Source organism: Lissotriton vulgaris, chromosome 6 (genome assembly GCF_964263255.1).
Source record: "Lissotriton vulgaris chromosome 6, aLisVul1.2, whole genome shotgun sequence".
NCBI classification, from domain to species: Eukaryota; Metazoa; Chordata; class Amphibia; order Caudata; family Salamandridae; genus Lissotriton; species Lissotriton vulgaris.
This window is the reverse complement of record NC_141694.1, coordinates 75,061,092-75,080,606: the sequence shown is the minus strand read 5'-3', so window position 1 is coordinate 75,080,606 and position 19,515 is coordinate 75,061,092. Positions and strand designations below refer to the sequence as shown.

Below are 19,515 nucleotides of genomic sequence, written 5' to 3'. Positions count from 1 at the left end.
TTGTGGTCATGTGAGTTGACTTTAATGTAAGCCCTTGTGGCGGGAGCTGCGCCTTTGGTCATGTGAGTTGACTGTAATGTAAGTCCTTGTGCCGGGAGCTGCTCCTTTGGTCATGTGAGTTGACTGTAACGTAAGTCCTTGTGCCGGGAGCTGGTCCTTTGGTCATGTGAGTTGACTGTAATGTAAGTCCTTGTGGTGGGAGCTGCGCCTTTGGTCATGTGAGTTGACTGTAACGTAAGTCCTTGTGGTGGGAGCTGCGCCTTTGGTCATGTGAGTTGACTGTAATGCAAGTCCTTGTAGTGGGAGCTGCACCTTTGGTCATGTGAGTTGACTGTAATGTAAGCCCTTGTGGCTGCAGCAGCGCCTTTGGTCATGTGAGTTGACTGTAATGTTAGTCCTTGTGGCAGGAGATGCGCCAGTGGTCATGTGAGTGTACTGTAATGTTAGTCCTTGTGGCGGGAGCTGCTCTTGTGGTCATGTGAGTTGACTTTAATGTAAGCCCTTGTGGCTGGAGCAGCGCCTTTGGTCATGTGAGTTGACTTTAATGTAAGCCCTTGTGGCTGGAGCAGCGCCTGTGGTCATGTGAGTTGACTGTAATGTAAGCCCTTGTGGCTGGAGCTGCGCCTTTGGTCATGTGAGTTGACTGTAATGTAAGTCCTTGTAGCGGGAGCTGCTCCTTTGGTCATATGAGTTGACTGTAATGTTAGTCCTTGTGGCGGGAGCTGCTCTTGTGGTCATGTGAGTTGACTTTAATGTAAGCCCTTGTGGCTGGAGCAGCGCCTTTGGTCATGTGAGTTGACTGTAATGTTAGTCCTTGTTGTGGGAGCTGCGCCTTTGGTCGTGTGAGTTGACTGTAATGTAAGTCCTTGTGGCGGGAGCTGCGCCTTTGGTCATGTGAGTTGACTCAATGTAAGCCCTTGTGGCGGGAGTTGGTCTTGTGGCTGCGTGATCTAACATGTCGGTCTGCTTGGCGGGAGCTGTTCTGTCGGTAGCCGCAGTCTCTGACGCGTATCATGACATTCTCTTTTTTTCTTCTCACAGGGCTTCTGCTCCTGGCTGACTGCCATCTTCCGGATAAAGTAAGCAGCTTTACTCATTACCGCTCTCCAGAAGCAGGAAACCAGGCCCGTTTCCTATATTAGTCCTTATTTTAGCTCGTGTGCCCTGGACAGTGAGAGGTGTGAGCGATAAAGGCGATTGCTCTTATTAATCTGCCAGCTAGGAGAGTCAGGTCACCAGTGATGTAAGGCAGCCATGGGACACAGGGCTGCGTACAAGCCAGCACCGACCGCGATGGAGGGCCGATGTGCAGCCGGGGTTCTTGGCTTAGTGGACGTATGTACAAGGGCATAGCTGCAAGAGGGTGTTTGGGGTTTTAGTAATGTGAAGTGTCTGTCGGATTTCACCTGGAATTTTTACATGTCCAGACTGACAAAAACACACACACTCTCTCTTCTATGATTTAAAGGCTTTTAAAAAATGTTGAATAATTTGAAAGATATTGTGTTTTAGGTACCCCTAACAATCTGCACTCCTCTCTCTTTCCACTGTCCCTTAAGCCCCGCTCATGTCCGGCTTCACATATATGTTTAAACAAGATCTCCTTGCGTGATTGTTGAGAAATTTGAAGCCCCCCCATTCATCCTGCCCAAGCTACGCCCGTGCTAATGCATCCACCGTAGGAGCCTGTGTTTGACCTCATAGTCACAGGTTCAAATCCTAGTGGGTCCACTCAGCCTTTCATCTTTCTGAGGTCGATAAAATGAGTACCATTGAGTTGGGTAACAATAAACATCTGTTATTCAGTGCCGAGATACCTTTCTAGGTGAACATGTGCTTTACAAATACACGTTATGTTATGCTGTGCTGGAAATGGTCTGGCATGGGGGGTGCTGAGCCTGAGGAAGCCAACAACAGTGGCGTCTTAGGCACAGTGATGAGGTTAAAGATGCAGCCACATTAAAAAAAATCTGACTTGAAGAAGAATCCAAATTATGGTGACCAGGCATCCTGGATTTGCCAGACCATTGCAGATTGTCAATATCTGTTCAGACAACTTTCAGTAAGTGTAGCCCATATCCTGGTTTTCAAAGAGTGTCGACTGTCCACGGAGGGAGGCAAGTCTTTATGCTTTCCAGTATGCGGTTAGTTATCGGACTCTAGCAGAAAGCAATTTAGTTATCACAGATGGTAACATGTCTAAGAGCACCATTTAATTCCCCATAGTGCCTCATTGTCTCAGTTTTCTATGTCAGTGAGCGCTGTTAAGTCCTTCTGTGCCTCTCAGTCAAAGGAAAATGTAGTCCTACTTCTATGTTGTGTGGATGTCCTGGTGTTTGGTATTAAAATGTGGTCACTCGTTTCCAAAGTCAAGAAGCTGACAAAAATGATCTGAAAATAAAGAGGGGAAGAACGCTCTAATAGCTGCAAATTGAGGTTAGAAAGCTGAGGTCTGGCAAGAGGGAGACCTTTAGCCTTCTCTGTGCTCCAATTTTTTTTATTTCTTTAACACATTTCACTCTTGTTACATGCCCACCATGAATCTTGTCATGGTCACATTCCATGCAAGCAGTCCTTCTTCTATGTCTGTTTCAAATACTCATGACTTCCTATTTTATTCTTTTCTTACCCTCATCTCTTTTACTCGATACCTAACAATTATTTTCTTAACTGTCTCTCTACCATTCTTGCCTCAGTCAGCCATTTTTGTGTCTCTCTCTGTCTCTCTATACTGCTTCTCTTTCCCTATTTTTGCAGTCTGCTGTTTTTATTAGTCTCTCCACTTTTTTTGCAGAGACGATGAAATCCGCGAGAAGTGCGGGGCAGATGCTGTGCATTACCTCTCCTTCCAGCGTCACATCATCGGGTTGCTGGTGGCAGTGTGTGTTCTGTCCGTAGGGATCGTGCTACCGGTCAACTTCTCAGGGGATCTCTTAGGTAAGGGAGAGTGAGTGAGTGAGTGTGACCACTAGTGTGCCATCCATTAGGGGCCTTCTAGGTAAGCAAGAAGTTGGGACCGCCAGTACCCCATCCAGCAGTACCCCATCCAACAAAGGACCTTCTAGGTAAGAATGTGAATGAGCACCAGTGAACACGCCCATTAGTGTACCTCATAAGTAAGAGAGAGTGAGTGACAGGCAGTGTCCCATTCATTAACTGGCCAAGAGTGTGAATGGCCATCAGTAAACACATCCATCATAGGTAAGAGAGAGTGAGGGACTATCAGTATCCCAGCCATCAGGGGTATCCAATTTAAGAAAAAACAGAGGAGGTGAGGGGCACATGGAACATAAACAAGAGCTGCTCTCTTAAGTAAGGAAAAGTGAGAGTTGCCAGTTAATGTCCCATCGAGGGATTCCCTAGGTAACCAGGTAACAGTGTCCTGCCAAATTATTTATTAACTTTTCAGATTCTTATGTCGATTAGACTAAGTCTTCTAATATCTTTTGCCGTTTCATCAGTTATCTGAACAGGTTTTTCATACTTTGATAAGGGAATTGGGGATTACAAACTATAAGCACAAAACAGTACACACCGGGTGAAACACCAGTGCCCCTCTAATGCTGTGTTTAGATTTAGAGTTGGATGATAATGAGGCACCAGTATTTTCCTTTGCCATTAATTGAATGTTAAACAATTTTCTCTCAGGTACTGTCCTGTACGGTACTGTCATAAAAGTCAGCTGAAACAAGTTTCACAATCTGATTGTTTCTTCAGGACTTGAATGTGTATTGATAATGTTGCTGTCATTACTTCTCTTAGCTTAGTATGTTTAAGTCATGTCTCCAATAAAACAATCTGTTAGACCGGTCAGCTTCAGCGTGGTCTTCCCCCAAACTTTTTTGCCATTTTCCCTCCTGTTTTGCTGAATTTATTTTTGTTGGCCTTAGGACTCTCTACACTTTACCACAGCTAACCATGCCTAAGTGCTTGTGCTCACACCCTAAAACATGGTAAAATTGGCTTACACCTGAATGGCATATTTAATTTACTTATAAGTCCCTAGTAAAGTAGTATTCTATACACCAAGGATTGGTAAATTAAATGCTATTATTGGGCCTGCAGCACTTATTGTGCCACCCACTTAAGTAGCCTCTTAAAACATGTCCCAGGCCTGCCAATGCAGCCTGTGTGCAGTTTTAAACTGCCAGTTCTACTTGGCAAAATAAACCCATTGCCATGTCTAAACCTTCGTTTTTATTTCATCTGTCTCCCCTAAGTTAGGCCCCAAACATCCCATAGGCCAGGGTTCATTGTATTTAAAAAGCTGAACCTGTACATTTAAGTTTTACATGTCCTGTAGTAAAAACTGATATTCTCTTTTCACTACTATGGGGCCCACCTCTCTCCTAGGATAACATTGGGTCACCTTATTACATTTAATATATTAACTTTTATTTGGGTCCAGGTAGAAATATATTGATATATTGTCTAAGGACTTGTAATTTAAATTCATCTTTAATGTTAAGTTGAATGTTGGTGTTACTGCCTGTTTCCTGGGTCACATGACTAGGTGTAGTTGACCGTTAACCTTTGCATATTCCTCCCAGACATCTATACAATGGGGGGGGGCATACGGACAGGATGAGTGGGTGGAGCTGTGCACATCCCCACTTGCACTTCCAAGACACTTCCTCAGCACACAAACACACAAAAAACTTCACACTACCCTGTTGTGACTCCAGACATTCTGGCCCAGGGCTGGGAGGCAGGAGCTTCAAACACTTTGGTGAGGGGAAAACTCCAAAAGTTTCTTCCACTTCAAAGCTGGCTCCAGGCATAAAATTAGGACCCTCACACCCACTCTTCACTTCATTTATGTTAATGTAATGTAAGCCAAACTTTTAGAGCGCACGGCTACCCCAAAGGGTGTCCCGGCGCTTTAGCAAAGAGGCCCCTAGAAACAGAAAAAAAACCAAGGCAGACACACTACAGTTATCGCGGGTTACTTGGTGAAGAGCAGAGTCTTCAGCTCCTTCCTGAAAGCCAAGAGGTTGTTTGCTTTCCGAAGGGAAAGTGGGAGTTCGTTCCACAGGCAAGCTGTCACGTGTTGGAAGGAGCGACCTCCCATCCGGACACGTTTGACCACAGGAACCTCCATTTTGGCCTGCTGAGGACTTTCCGAGGATTGCACTGCTGCCTATGGCCTGCTGTGTACTTCAGAGAACTACCCTGCTGCACCAAGAGGACCGCCATGCTACCTGAAGCCTGCCCTGTGCCCTTAGCGGACTGTTCCTGCATGAACCCAGGGCTACCAGAGTAACTCCAAGGGTTAGTTGGCCGGTCTTCTGATCAAAGCCTCAGGGGACATCAATCAGTTAAATTCTTTATTCGGCGACGACACCATAAAAGCACACACAAAACCATCAAAATCATGCAAGTTTTAAAACAATCCACTTAAAACATATACACCTCTACAGTGCAGTACAATAGGTCCTCATAATGTCAATAAACTGAGCTATTAGATCATCAAAGTTCATAATGGGCTCGTTCCATTCTTCCACTTTGTCTCTGCCATGTGGAGTTCCTCAAGGCTCATCCCTTAGTCCGACACTTTTTAATATCTATGTGTCGGACCTTGCCAATACCATTCGTGCACACGGGATGAGTCTCACCTCCTATGCGGACGACACACAGTTGGTCCTTGCCATTAAGAACGATGGCCACAAAAAAACGATGATCTCAATCAGGGCATGTTGGCAATTGGGAATTGGATGGCTTCCAATTGCCTAAAATTAAATTCCGATAAGACGGAAGTAGTCATTTTTGGTCATCTGACCCCGGAATGGTCCTCTTGTTGGTGGCCCGCGTCACTGAGCCCTCCCCCGGAGCCTGTTAGCAAGGTGAGGAATCTCGGAGTCATTTTTGACGACCGTCTCCCCTTTCTCCCTCAAACCAACCATATCACGTCCGCCGCTTTTCATAAATTGAGATTAATCAAGAAAATCCTTCCTTTCCTTCCCGATTCAGCTGGCAAAACATTGGTCACCTCACTGGTGTTGTCGACCTTGGATTACTGCAATGCTCTGTTCTTGAATGCACAAGAAGGAGTTTTGAATAAAATGCAACTAATCCAAAACTCAGCAACTAGGCTCTTGGGCAGAATCCCCAAATACCACTCCGCTTCTGCAACTATCAGAGAACTACACTGGCTACCTATAAGGAATAGGATAAAATTTAAAGTTCTCTGCATAGTGTTCAAGGCCATGCACAACATGGGACCTGCTTTCTTTACTCAAAATTTGATTCCCTACTGTCCTTCCAGAACCCTACGTTCCTCCAGCCTAAATGATCTCGTGGTGCCACGCAGCAAATCTGTTTCATGGGGAGACAGAAGATTTCTTGTTTCAGCCCCTAAACTTTGGAATACACTCCCTCCCTTGATTAAATCAAGCCATTCACTCTGGTCTTTTCGCAAACAACTTAAGACCTGGCTTTTTAATCAGTAGACCCACTCTTCCCTTCACCGGTTAAATTCTGCAGATATCCTAGCGCCGAGACGCCCAAGGGCCATTGTTCGCGCTTTAAATTTTTTATTATTAATAATAAGAAGAAGAAGAAGAAGAATAATAAGAATACTGTCATGAGCCTTATTGTTGCCTAATGCTTAAAGCAACTCCAATAACATTTAAAACTGAAAAACATACTTCAGGCTTTGCTAATTGTTGTAAACAGAGGAGAGCAGCATGGTAATATCTAATCTTAGCAGCACATAGACGGGGTAGTAAAAAGCGCTTACGGGCTATGTGTAAAGGGGCAGAAACACATAAAGTGATACTGCTTTTATGCTGCGCTATGCAGCAAAGGCAGATAGGAAGATGTTCAAAGCAAGTGCCCTGAAAAGGGAAAGCTAACAAAAAATTCAGGGTATTTAATCTAAGACAGGTTAGATAGAATCTGTTCTGCATATTTATAACATGCGTCCAATAGGATGCTATACCATTAAAAGTACAGAGAGCAAAATGGGTCACCACCATTTGCATAGATTGCTCCATCTGTTTCCAGCAATCATCTCTATAGCAAAAGTAAAGATATCTCAATGATTCCTTAGACACCGACTCCAGTAATACAGGGGAATTATATAATACTCTGGAATGCCCATTTCAGTAAAAGTTTGTTTTATATGCACCATCCTTTGGATATTGGCCACATGATGAAGTGTTAACACATCGGTGATCAGCAACTTTGAGAATTGGGCTTCCGTACAAAACCAGATTTTATACTACAAATGCAGTAGAGCAAAACCAACTAAGTCCTCGAGACATGTCAGCCCAGTTTCATCATGACAGATGATGTTTGCAGTGTTTTAAGTATGGTCAAGAGGGTGCTCAAAGAAAAGGTTTTCAACCTTCTGTAGCGCTGTGGGGTTTAAATAACCCCAGACCTCCGCTCCGTATAAAGTGACTGATAGACGTTTGGATTTATTAATTTGTGTACGTTCCTTCCCCGGCTTATGGCGAAGCCTGGATGCAATCCTAAACACTGCCTCGACGAAGCTCTTAAACTGCATGCACTTCAGCTTAATTAGATGTTCCGACTGCAAATCCTCATCAAAATGAATCCCCAAGTAACTAAAATAATTAACCCTGTCAATCTTGACTTCCCCAATCTTATGTATTTTGTATTTTGACTTTGGAAGACCACAGACCATGGTAACGAGTTTTGACATGCTAACAGTAAGATCCAGAATATTCATAAAACAGACGAAGAGGTCCAACAATATTTGTAACCCAGTTGCTCTTCTTGCGATGAGTACACCATCATCCACATATAGAAGGACAGGGATTGCACGTGTTGCAATTTGCGGCATATCTTTACCACTGAGAGTTTTGAAGGGATCTAGGTCAGAATCCACCCTTAACGTACGCACCGAAACTACCTGATAGGTCGGTGGGGGATGCTTTCTCCATCTTGACCAAATTGTATTTTAATAAAAGTATCCCAGTGGAGGCAACAAGGAAGATCAACTAAGCCTGCTCAACCCCCAAACTTCTCAGCATGCACCACAGTTTTGTTTGGTTGACCATGTCGGAGGCATAGGAGAGGTCCATAAAAGCCATATGGATGTCAACTCGCTTGGCCTTAGCATGCTTCCCTATAATAAGGTTGAGATTAAGGCACTGTTCACCCATCTCCACACTGTGACGAAAGCTAAACTGGACATCTGAAAGGATGTCGTTCTCCGCAGCCCAAGCTTCCAGCCTTGACAGTAAGACCAGTCCTTATATTTTTGATATAGAGTTGAGCAAAGAAATGGGACATAAAAGGCTCCAACCATCTTGAACCCACTTTTCTGGACCCAGCCTGAGTGAGTCCGGATCCTGCAAGTGGTGCCCCTTCACTCTTGGGCCCTTGAAAGTGGTGCTAAATGTGCTCAGATAGCCCAAATCCAAAACATAGACTTAGAACAGAAATGACACGGAGACCTACTTGCTCGCCGATCCACCCAAGTTGTATCACAGGGCGACTTGACTTTGCGGTAGCTACGTTCTTCGCTGCAGAAGCAAATCCTGTTCAGTGGCTGTTTGTGGGAAGCGTTTCCGGCCTCCTGGAGCCCTCGTCACTACAGCCTGCAGCTTTGTCCTGCTGGAGATATTTGACTTCTAAAAAACAGGGACTACGTCCAAACGTAGAAATCTTCACCACAGCTTTGCCCAGTGGCTCCCTGTCTACGTCTCCATGTCAGACATGTCTGACTGCATTGCCCCGCCAAACTTAACCATCTCCGATATTTTTTTTTAAATGTCTATTAAGTCTGAAGGTATGCGACGATCAGGCCCAATCCACTTTGTATATATGAACCGTGCTCCATCGCGGTTGGCCATAACTTTGGACTTTGACCCCAGTCTCGCTTGACTAGATGTCATTGATTGGCACTTTGATCTTTTAGGCACTTTTTTTAACTTTAAACTTTAAAAGTGCATGACTCCGGTTTTACTGATTGGATATTTGTGTCAAATAATATAATAGCATGAAATCTATTATTCTAAATTAGTGTGTGATTTTTCTTTTGTTTTGTTTTCACTTTATTACAGTTTGTGCGCTGCAGAAATACACATTGCCTCTACGTTAACCCTGACAGCTGTAGTGCCAAGCTACCAGAGGGTAACGCACAGGTTAATTTAGTGACTTTTTGTGGTTCACCCTGACAAGGATTATGGCTGTGGCTTGAGTAGAGGCTCACACCCCTCAACCAACAACCCAATTTCTCAGTCACATCGTAGTTCTCTTGTCTTTTGGTGGCTATCCTTGTTGGGTTGATAAAATTGTCTGCAAGCGATGTCTCTCGCATCAGCATTATAATGCCGGTATGTTTAGCAGAGTTTGCTGATTTTCCCATATTATCTCACTTAGGATTTCCATACTTTCATACCAAAAAGAGTTCTGTACTACCACTTGGAAACAATTAAGTAGTTTAATCAAATACAGAAGCAATTTCCAAGTTCAATACATGTGGTATTTGCAATAGGATAGGGACTTAATTTAATTTGTGTTACCAGAAAGCCCGTCATGACAGCCCATATCAGGTAAAGTCATTAGCGCAGCACTTTAGGCATTAACCCTTTGCAAAGCAGCCCCATGGAAATCAACTCACACCTGTGAAAAGGTAGTTGTAATACTCTATTTTAGATGTTCAAGTTAATCAGTCTGTCTTCATCTTTAGGTCAAATGATATTCCTCAGTCATGTAACTTCCAGTGCTTTGTTCTCTGTTCTAGCTAGGCTTTTAATTTACAGGCAGTCCCAGGCCTGGGGTAAAACAGTTGCTTGACTGTGAATGTAGTCTGCTGTTCAGGTCACGTGAACCTTACCAAGCATTCTTATTATGAAGAAATGTGTTCTCGCGTCTTGGTTCTTCCATCACAGAGGTTTGTCTAGCTAAGCATCTTTACATTCACATTGATGTCACATACATGAGTGCTTTCTAATGTTACTGACATGGGTGAGTAGTCTGCAGAGATTCTCCTCTGGACAGCAGGGAGTGTTCTGCCAAGTATCTTCCTTAGATGGCAATGCCGTAGAACTACTGTTAAAGGTAAATGACATTTCTAGGTGTGCAACATTGTACTGGTCAAGTCAACTCACGGGCTGCTCTTTATGTCTCTTGTAGAAAACAATGCGTACAGCTTTGGGCGAACAACCATTGCGAATCTGGACTCCAGGTATGTAGCTCAGCACCAGCGTGCACTTTTTCGCAGTGTGTGGGCATTGCTTTCTGAGTTTCTCTTTTCAGTGCCCTCTTGCCCTTACTTATGTGTCGCTGACTGCCACCTCTTTCTATGCCACTTACAGAACTGTTCAGCTTGATCTAAAATGGCACATCTGCCCCTCCAGTGCTCCTGTCCTTGCCTCTACAGGGCTGTTTCTTTCTGGGTGATTCCTACAGCTTTGATTTATTCCTCTGGAACTGCAGATTTCTGTGTTCCATTGAGCACAGATGATTTCTGGGATACGTCTAATATGTGTCTTTCTCAAACTTTGTATTTTTTTTTAATGAGAAAAGCAATAAGCAATTTGGAAATAATTATGATATCAAGAAGTTTTCGTTTTTAAGTGTGCCATGTGCCATAGGTTCCTTTTTCAGGCAGTTCCTGTACATCTGCACCACTTTCCCCCTATTTCCAGAGAACCTTTAAGTGACCAGAGAGGGAATACATATAGATGTGTATGTGTAGCTGTCAGGGTTGTTTTAGGCTGCCAGGTGCCATGTGACATCATAGGCTAAAGGGATGCTTGGGTGGGCTGTGATGTCACTTAGAGTATCCTTTCTTGGAAACTTCCTATATACAATGTTATATTGTGTATGGTTCTTCTTTGAGCCCCTCGTCCCTCTAAGAGGGTCTTATGAATGATGGTTAGGGGAATTATGTGGGAGCGCAGCATGACACCCCTTGCCCCCCTAAACCTTATAATAAATGTACATGGTGTGCTCCCATTTTCCCATCTTCTTCCTTCTTGACCTCCCTTCAGTCATAATTTATTAATAAAAAAAGAATACCTGGCTTTCAGCCAACACCTCCAACCCCAGTGGGTGCATTAAAAAAGGAAAGGTACCTGACCGCTCCCACACAGCCTGCTGCCCTCACCAGCCATTCGGTGCAATTTGAGCCGGTGGGTTCTGGTGTTCAGCACCGGCACTTAATTGCCAACATGGGCTCTTATGATAGTCTGCCACGTGGTGGCGCTGCTTGTTTTATTTAGAGATGAGCACAACAACATTTTTTCATTAATTCAATATACATAAAAAATGGCTAATACTCGCCACCCAAGCCATTTCTGTAGCTTTGGGGCCTCTGAATAGACTGAACTGTCACACTTGTAGGAGGGAGATGGTTAGTATATATGTTTGTACTGTCACTGGTAGCGCTGGCCAGTCAATGGGTGGTGCAAGCTGCAGCGACCTCTTGACAAAGACCTTGGCACTAATGTTTTTTTCAAATTAATCCCTTCCAGAGCTTAATTTGAGGCGGTGGTTTCCGGATCTCGGCACCGACACTTAATTGTCAATTAGATAAACAGTCAATTACTTTTAACTAATTAGATAAACAGTGCCACCATGTGGTGGACTGTTAATTGTTTTGACAGTCTGCCACATGGTGGCACTGTTTATCTAATTTGGAGATCAGCACAACAAAAGTTATTAACCCATTGAATGCATAAAAAATTTCCCCGCAGTGCGGGAAAATTCCACACGTGTGCAGATCGGATGGCTCCCGGCCGTCCGATGCACACGCCCACCGTGACGTCGGACGGCCCATGGAAGGGGTTAATTCAATATACATACATTAAAAATGGCTAACACGTGTCGCCCAAGCAATTTGTGCCACCTTTGGGGCCTGGAAAAGTCTGAAATGTCACACGTGCAGGAGTGTGAGGGTTAGTAGTAGTGTTGATACTGTCATTGGCAGCACTGGCAGGGGTAATGTGCGGTGCAGGCTGCAGTGCCCGCCAGACGAGGGCCCAGCTACCTATTTAATTACAACTGAGGCGCTGCTCTACTCCCCCGGGGGGTTCCTGGCATCTAATGCAAGGAATAGGACAGGCTGTATCTATACTGTAAACGGGAAACTAACTAACCAACCAATGCTTGCACATATTTTAAAGTGCTTCAGGGGCTTGCTTGGAGCATACTGTCGGCCTTTGACTTCACTTCCTAATCTAAGAATTTGAGTGTGAATGTGGTGAATCTTTCATCTTGAAGTGTCTGGCGCCTTCCGCTCTCTCCGCCTGGGCGCTGTACATGGCTCTGAGCTGCCCCACAGAGTGGGTGTCTGGGTGCCAGTGGAGTGCTTTGCAATCATCTCTCCATACCTCTGTCCTCTGAACAGGAACAACCTCCTCTGGCTGCACACCTCCTTCGCCTTCATCTACCTCCTGCTGACGGTGATTAGCATGCGGCGGCACACCTCCAGGATGCGCTACAAGGAAGACGACTTGGTAAGCCTGGCCTAGGCATCCCCGGACCGTAGTTTGTTTTTACAAGTTGGTGCTATTTGCACAAAAATGACTGTGTGGCGCTCACAGAGACAGGGTAGAGCTGCAATTGTTAATAGAGTCCTTGGCTTTGAAAGGACGGGTAGTGGCTTTCCCCTCACTGGTTGCTAAATTGACCAGTGTTGTTGTTCCAGTCGCTCCCGGGTGGCACCACAGCGAAAATACACGGGCCAGTCAAAAAAGAACAAAATGGAATATGTGGAGGTGGAAAGGGGGTCTGTGCATGGATGTAAGGGGCATTGAACGCTGCGTGGAGGGGACCTGCTTTACAATCTATGCATAGCATGTGTGTCTGCAGCCAACGCATGCTACGAATGGTACTTAGCCTGTAAGCATCTATATGTAGTGTGTAGTGCTGAAGATTCACGTGCACCCTCCCCGGCAGGAATGGTGACAAAATGCCTACAAACACAGTATGTCCAACAGCAAACGCTTACTAAGCAAACTATATCCTCACTCCGGGCATGATAAGGAGAAAACACAACTTGCGATCAGGGCACAAGTCCTAAAAAAAGAAGTGGGGGGACGCTGACGTCACAACAGGAAGTGACATCACGAAAGGTGGCTTGCACCATCAGACCCATTGCCTCCCCTCGCTCACCCCTTAGAGGCGATTGTATCAGAGAAGCCACCACGTGACATAGAGACACTTCATGTGTACTGTATTTTACAGATCAAAGGAGCTGTCACTACGGCCGTAAACAAACACGCACATTAGACTCTGGCAGTTCAAGTTCAGGTATTTGTATAGCTCACTACTCACCCAGAGGGTCTCAAGGCGCTTGGGGGAGGGTGGGTGCATTACTTATCGAATAGCCAGGTTTTAAGCTGCTTTCTAAAGGAGAGATGGTTCTGTGTAAGGCGGAGGTGAGTGGGGAGAGAATTCCAGGTTTTGGCTGCTAAGTAGGAGAAAGCTCTTCCTCCCATGGTGGATCTATTGATGCGCGGAATTGCGGCGAGGGCTTGATTGGATGAACGTAGTTGGCGGGTGGGTGTGTAGAAGGACAGTCGTTTGTTGAGGCATTCGGGTCCTAGGTCGTAGAGGGCCTTGTGTGCGTGGGTGAGGAGACGGAACGTTACTCTCTTGTTGACGGGAAGCCAGTGGAGATCTTTCAGGTGACCGGAGATGTGGGTTTGACGGGGGATGTCCAGTATGAGTCTGGCTGAGGCGTTTTGGATGCGTTGGAGTTTTTTCTGTAGTTTGGCTGTGGTTCCGGCGTAAAGGGTGTTTCCATAGTCTAGTCGGCTAGTGAGTAGTGCGTGGGTGACTGTTTTTTTTGTTTCGGTGGGAATCCAGCGGAAGATTTTTTTGAGCATGCGTAGGATGTTGAAGCATGATGATGAAACGGCGTTGACTTGTCTGGTCATCGAGAGGGAGGAGTCTAGGATGAAGCCCAGGTTCCGTGCGTGATCTGTGGGTATGGGTGCTGTGCCCAGAGCCGGTGGCCACCATGAGTCGTCCCATGCAGAGGGGGACGATCCTAAGATGAGGACTTCCGTTTTGTCCGAGTTTAGTTTTAGATGGCTGTTCTTCATCCATTCGGCTACTTCTTTCATTCCTTCGTGTAGATTGGTTTTGGCGGTGTTGGGGTCTTTGGTGAGGGAAAGGATTAGCTGGGTGTCGTCGGCGTAGGAGATGATGTTGAGGTCGTGTTGTCGCGCGATGGTTGCGAGGGGACTCATGTACATGTTGAAGAGGGTGGGACTGAGTGATGATCCTTGTGGTACGCCGCAGATGACTTCGGTGGCCTCAGATTTGAATGGGGGGAGGTGGACTCTCTGTGTTCTTCCGGCGAGGAACGAGATGATACAGTCCAGCGCTTTTCCTTGTATTCTGACGTTGCTGAGGCGTTGTATGAGGGTGTTATGACAGACTGTGTCGAAGGCGGGGGAGAGGTCAAGTAGGATGAGGGCAACTGATTCTCCGTTGTCCAGTAGCGTTCGGATGTCATCCGTAGCAGCGATGAGGGCAGTTTCGGTGCTGTGTTTGGTTCGGAAGCCGGACTGTGAGGGGTAGAGTGAATTGTTGGATTCAAGGAAGGCGGCGAGCTGGCTATTGACGGCTTTCTCGATGACTTTGGCCGGGAAGGGGAGGAGTGAGATGGGGCGGTAGTTCTTAAGCTCAGAGGGGTCCGCTGTGGGTTTCTTCAGAAGGGCGCTGAGTTCGGCATGTTTCCAGATTTCTGGGAAGGTAGCGGAGTTGAGGGAGCAGTTGATGACATCGCGGAGATGGGGTGCGATGATGGAGTCTGCTTTGTTGAAGATGTGGTGGGGGCATGGGTCAGTTGGTGAACCTGAGTGGATGGAGTTCATCAGACGGAGGGTGTCTTCAGTAGTGATTGGGTTCCAGGCGCAAAGATTGTGAGAATGTTGTTTTGGTTCGGAGGTGGGTGGAGTGGGTTGTTCTTCGGACAGGTTTTCAAAGCTGTTATGAATGTCGGCGATTTTGTTGTGAAAGAAAGAGGATAGGGAGTCGCAGAGGTCTTGGGAGGGAGTGATGTCGTTGGTGCCGGCGTTGGGGTTGGTAAATTCTTTGACGATGTTGAATAGTTCTTTGCTGTTTTGGGCGTTGTTGTCAAGTCGATCCTTGAGTGCTGACACTAGATGGCAGGAGTATGCGTAGCATGTGAATCTACAGCACTGCACGCAATGGATAGATGCTTCCAGCACAAAAATTTGAAGTCACTCCCCTGCTCTGGAAGTCTGGCTCCCTTGCCTCACATAGTGGAAGTGAATGACTCCCACGATCCTAAAGCTGAATGTTGGTAACCGGCTGAGGTGCCAGGCCCATTCCTGCTGAGTGGCCTCTTCCAAGTGCAGGCATAAGGTAGAGATGTCAGTGTTATTTATATGTCCCATTCTTGGCTCAGGGGTTGAGAGACAGAATTGGACTTCAGACATTTTACTAAGACTGTACAGCCGTGTTTCCGACACAGTACGAACTAGGGCAGCCATTGGCTTTCTGCTTCCTCTGTACGCATGCACTTAGGCATTTTAGACTGAAAAGCATCGAAAATGGCTTAAACTGAAGCATTGAAATGACAGGAAACGAAAAGGGTGTGATGCAATCTCAGATTGCAGTGCCTGTGAACTGCTTCTAATGTCTCGCAGCCTGTTTGCGCAGGCAGACACTCTCAGATGCAGTCACCTTTCGGGGCACGTGCTACCTCAGCTTCTAATGTCTCGCAGCCTGTTTGTGCAGGCACCTCTCGGATGCAGTCAGCTTGTGGGGCATGTGCTTGTTACCTCTTTACATTTTTGGAATCTGGCTGTGCCTCATGCGCTCACTTGCCACTTAACGCCTTTCCTATTCCCATAGATATGGAAACCACGCCATCTGGCGGCCGGACTATGTGGAAGAGGTGTGGCGCAGTGGCCAGGGCGACTGACACCGGATGCTGGGGATCCCGGTTCGATCCCCGGCACCGGCGGCAGGGGTCTGCCCAGCACCATGTGACTCTGGGCAATAGCTTGCTTAATCTTCCCGACGGCCCCAGCGCTGGGAAACCTACGTGGGGTAGCTGTGCGCTTTACAAATACAGGATTATTATGCATGTGCAACTGTGTGCGCTGAAGCTCCAGCCAGCAGCCACCTTCCAAGTCCCTCATTCCGGGTAGCTTGTATTGGCTTGCAGGCTGCATTGATCAGGAAACAGATGCACCAGTGAAAGAAAGCTGCAGGCGTCAGTATGTTCTGTCCAGCTCACACTCCGCAGTGCAGCAATGCAAGGCGTTAAGTGCCAATGCCATTGTGCACAATTTTACCAGTGACTGAGATTCTTGAAAATCAAAGCATCTGCAGTCTGCATACAAGCAGCATAGTGAGGAAAGCCGTTCCAGTGCAAGCCAGTGCAGCACTGACCATTCAGACTGTTTTAGACTTCATACAAGAATTACTGAGAGAAGATTTGACTGAAAATATCTTCACAACTATTTGCTGAGCAACAAGATTGAACATTTTTACTTAAAATCTATGAATAAACATTATAACCTTACTAACCATAAATAAAGAAGACTGGATTATTATTTGATCCATTTCAAGGGGTTGAGGATGGTGCAATAATAAACAATTAAGGTAACCAGCCACAAAGAGAGCCTTGTTCTGGAAATATGATGTTAACTATAGACAAATGAAAATTGTTTCAACAACTGTAAGGAGCTTAAGAGACGCCTCCTTTTGATAAGATTGTCGTAAAACCTTCATGGTGTTATATGCTATGAAGATTTTATTATATTCTGATGCAGGCAAATGTGATTACTGGCCGAAACATCATGATCAAAGATGTTGATACATGGACATCATTTTAAATGGCACTATACATTAAAAGTGACAACTTGAGTTCTCACATCATAACAAAAACTGATAATTACTGACTGATGTTAAGAGTTCCAAATTAGAAGATATATAGTTTGAATGTGGATTTGAGGAATGTCAGGTAGTGTATAAAGTTTGTTTTTACCTAATAGAGATGTCTGATATTTTGTAAGAATGGATTTGTTATGTTATAAAACTGAATATAAGACATGAAGCTTCATTAGTACTGTCGGAGTGTCTGTCTATCAGTCAGTTGGTCAAAAATATGGGTTAAGTGTTGTGAACTAAGTTCACAGCAAAATAGGATTAACAACGGAAGTAGGTTAAACCACTATGTGATTGCAAACAGCATCAAAATATTACTTAAGTGAGCATGCCGACCAGGCTGTGCTCATATTCCGTCTACAGTTATAATTTAGACATTTCTGAGCTAAGAAGCACATTGCTAGGACCTCTGACATCCTCAAGTATGCTACAATAACCGACTGGTCACATTAAGTGGTGACTTACAGCTTCATATCCAGCCTCTCCATCCCAAGCAAGATTAGGTTTAGGGAGTCCATGCTCAAGCAAATGATAGAGTGACGCATAAAAAGAAGAGAACTCTGGGAAGTTCTCAAGTTTAGGTGGAAAGCAGCTCCTGTATAGAGCACTCTCAACACCACGACACTCGAGATCTGCTCACCTCAAATGTCTGTTTTTCCATAAAAGTTTTTAAGCATAGGATTAGCACAGGGCCATCCACGCCGAGATAGCAAAGGACAACGTGGAGTTCTGTACACCTCAACATAAAATACTCATCTGCAATAGATTACATTTGAGAAAGCAAATTAGTTTTTTCCCTTTTGTTAGGAATTTTTTTCCGACTAGATAAAGAGACCCATTACAGCAGCAATGAGGGTGACAGAAAGGTGGGGATTACAAATGGGAAGGAAAGCTAAAAAAATATATGCAGAGCGGGACCGAAACTAGTGCGAGGGCTGGAATTTTCAGAAAGCTGCGGATAGCAAAATAGCAGAGCGAGTAGGCAAATGGACCATCAAGTCCTTCACTGGATTCTGTAATCGCCTCTGTGTAATTTGTAGTGCTGTTTAAAGGCCATCTTACTGTTCTCCCTTGAGCGTCATCAAACATCAGAGAAGCTTTGTGAAGGGAGGTTGTTTCCTAGTCTCAGTTCATTGATAAGGTTGTATGACAGAACCACGCTTGCGATTACTTTGCATGCCTTAACATCACAGTCTTTACGACTAGTGCGTATTTATCCTGCATGCCTTTGCACCGAAATTTGTTGTAAAGGCTTGATTGGTAAAGGTAAATGAGTTGTAAAGGTTACACCCTAGCCTCCCGCCCTGAGCCCTAAAACATGTCCCGAGCACTAAAAACGCCCCAGCGCCCCACCCTGAGCCCTAAAACTACCCGACCCCAACCCTGCCTTGAAACTACTCACCAAGCCGCAGGAAGGAAGGAAGCAGGAAGTCTCCAACACCTCCCACCCCGCCCATTGGCTCCAAGTCTAGAGCACTGACTGCCTTTACCACACATATTCCTTTACAGCCTTTACCACGGAAATTGTTGTAAAGGCATGCGTGGTAAAAGTAAGCATGGTAACGCTTGCGTTCTTAAGGTACGCATGGTTCCGACCGCGCTGTTAATGCCATTTCCTCAATGATAGGTATAAAACATTCCTTCTCGGCACGGTGACCAGCATGGCTCAATGGACCAATCCTTCTAGGTACATTGGCAATTATGGCTCAGTGGACGAATGATTATAGGCATAATGTAAGCTGTTGACCAATAGGCTGATAATTCTAGGCGCATGGCTGGCATGCTTCGGTGATTCTAGGCATACTGATAGGCCTGGCAAGATGTCTTTTGGTACATTGGTGGCAGAATGCAACAGTTTATTTACTGGCAGGTCTGAAGCACAAAAACAATGTTTCTCAAGCTCTTCGATCTCTTTAATGGGTGCAAGTGGCTGAACAGGTTCCAAGATGCTGTGTGTTACCAATCAAGCATTCTGTAAAAGTGGTCCTACCTTTAACAGGGGCATGCATGGGTCTACTCATCACTGTAAAGGATTGTACTGCCTTTGCAAACACATTTCCTCTGTACCTGGAAAGTTTTGCTATACTAAAATTGGTACTTACCTACAACTGTTTCCCTTGAGTGAGTACAACAAATGCTTAACACAGCTCCTATGATAAATCTAACTGCTCGCCCACACTACCACAAATAGAGCTTTTAGTATTATCTACTTAAGCCTCTACAAGCCTCTGGCGATCAACTGGACTCTCTGCACACTATCGACAAGAAAGAACCTAGGCAATCTTAACTTGAACTTTATATTAAAAAAGGAATTGTTAAAGGAAAGAGAGCTACCAGTGAATACAGATTCTGATATTTATTAAGTTATATTAAAAAAGACATTAATATAACTGTTAATAAATATCAGAATCTGTATTCACTGGTAGCTCTCTTTCCTTTAACAATTCCTTTTTTAATATAAAGTTCAAGTTAAGATTGCCTAGGTTGTTTCTTGTCGATTGTTTATTTATCCCTGACCTAGGAATCACAAACTCCATGTATTCAGGGGGTCCTTGATAACTATACGTCACTCTCTGCACACTATGCCTTACTTTGGTATACTATACACAGAGCCAGCTTCCTACAACAAATCACTGCTGCACTGAGTCATAGAGTCCCAGG

General features: G+C 45.1%; 1 protein-coding gene across 3 annotated transcripts in view; it reads left to right on the top strand.

Moving 5' to 3' along the window:
- The window catches only part of TMEM63B (transmembrane protein 63B), a 383,550-nt gene that overhangs the window by 272,586 nt on the left and 91,449 nt on the right, over positions 1 to 19,515 (top strand). For all 3 annotated transcript variants that reach the window (XM_086925945.1, XM_086925947.1, XM_086925946.1), the window contains 4 exons: positions 1,042 to 1,079; positions 2,795 to 2,937; positions 10,111 to 10,162; positions 12,329 to 12,437. In XM_086925945.1, coding sequence (XP_086782071.1) covers positions 1,042 to 1,079; positions 2,795 to 2,937; positions 10,111 to 10,162; positions 12,329 to 12,437 — 342 coding nt within the window. The remainder of the gene's footprint in view (positions 1 to 1,041; positions 1,080 to 2,794; positions 2,938 to 10,110; positions 10,163 to 12,328; positions 12,438 to 19,515) is intronic.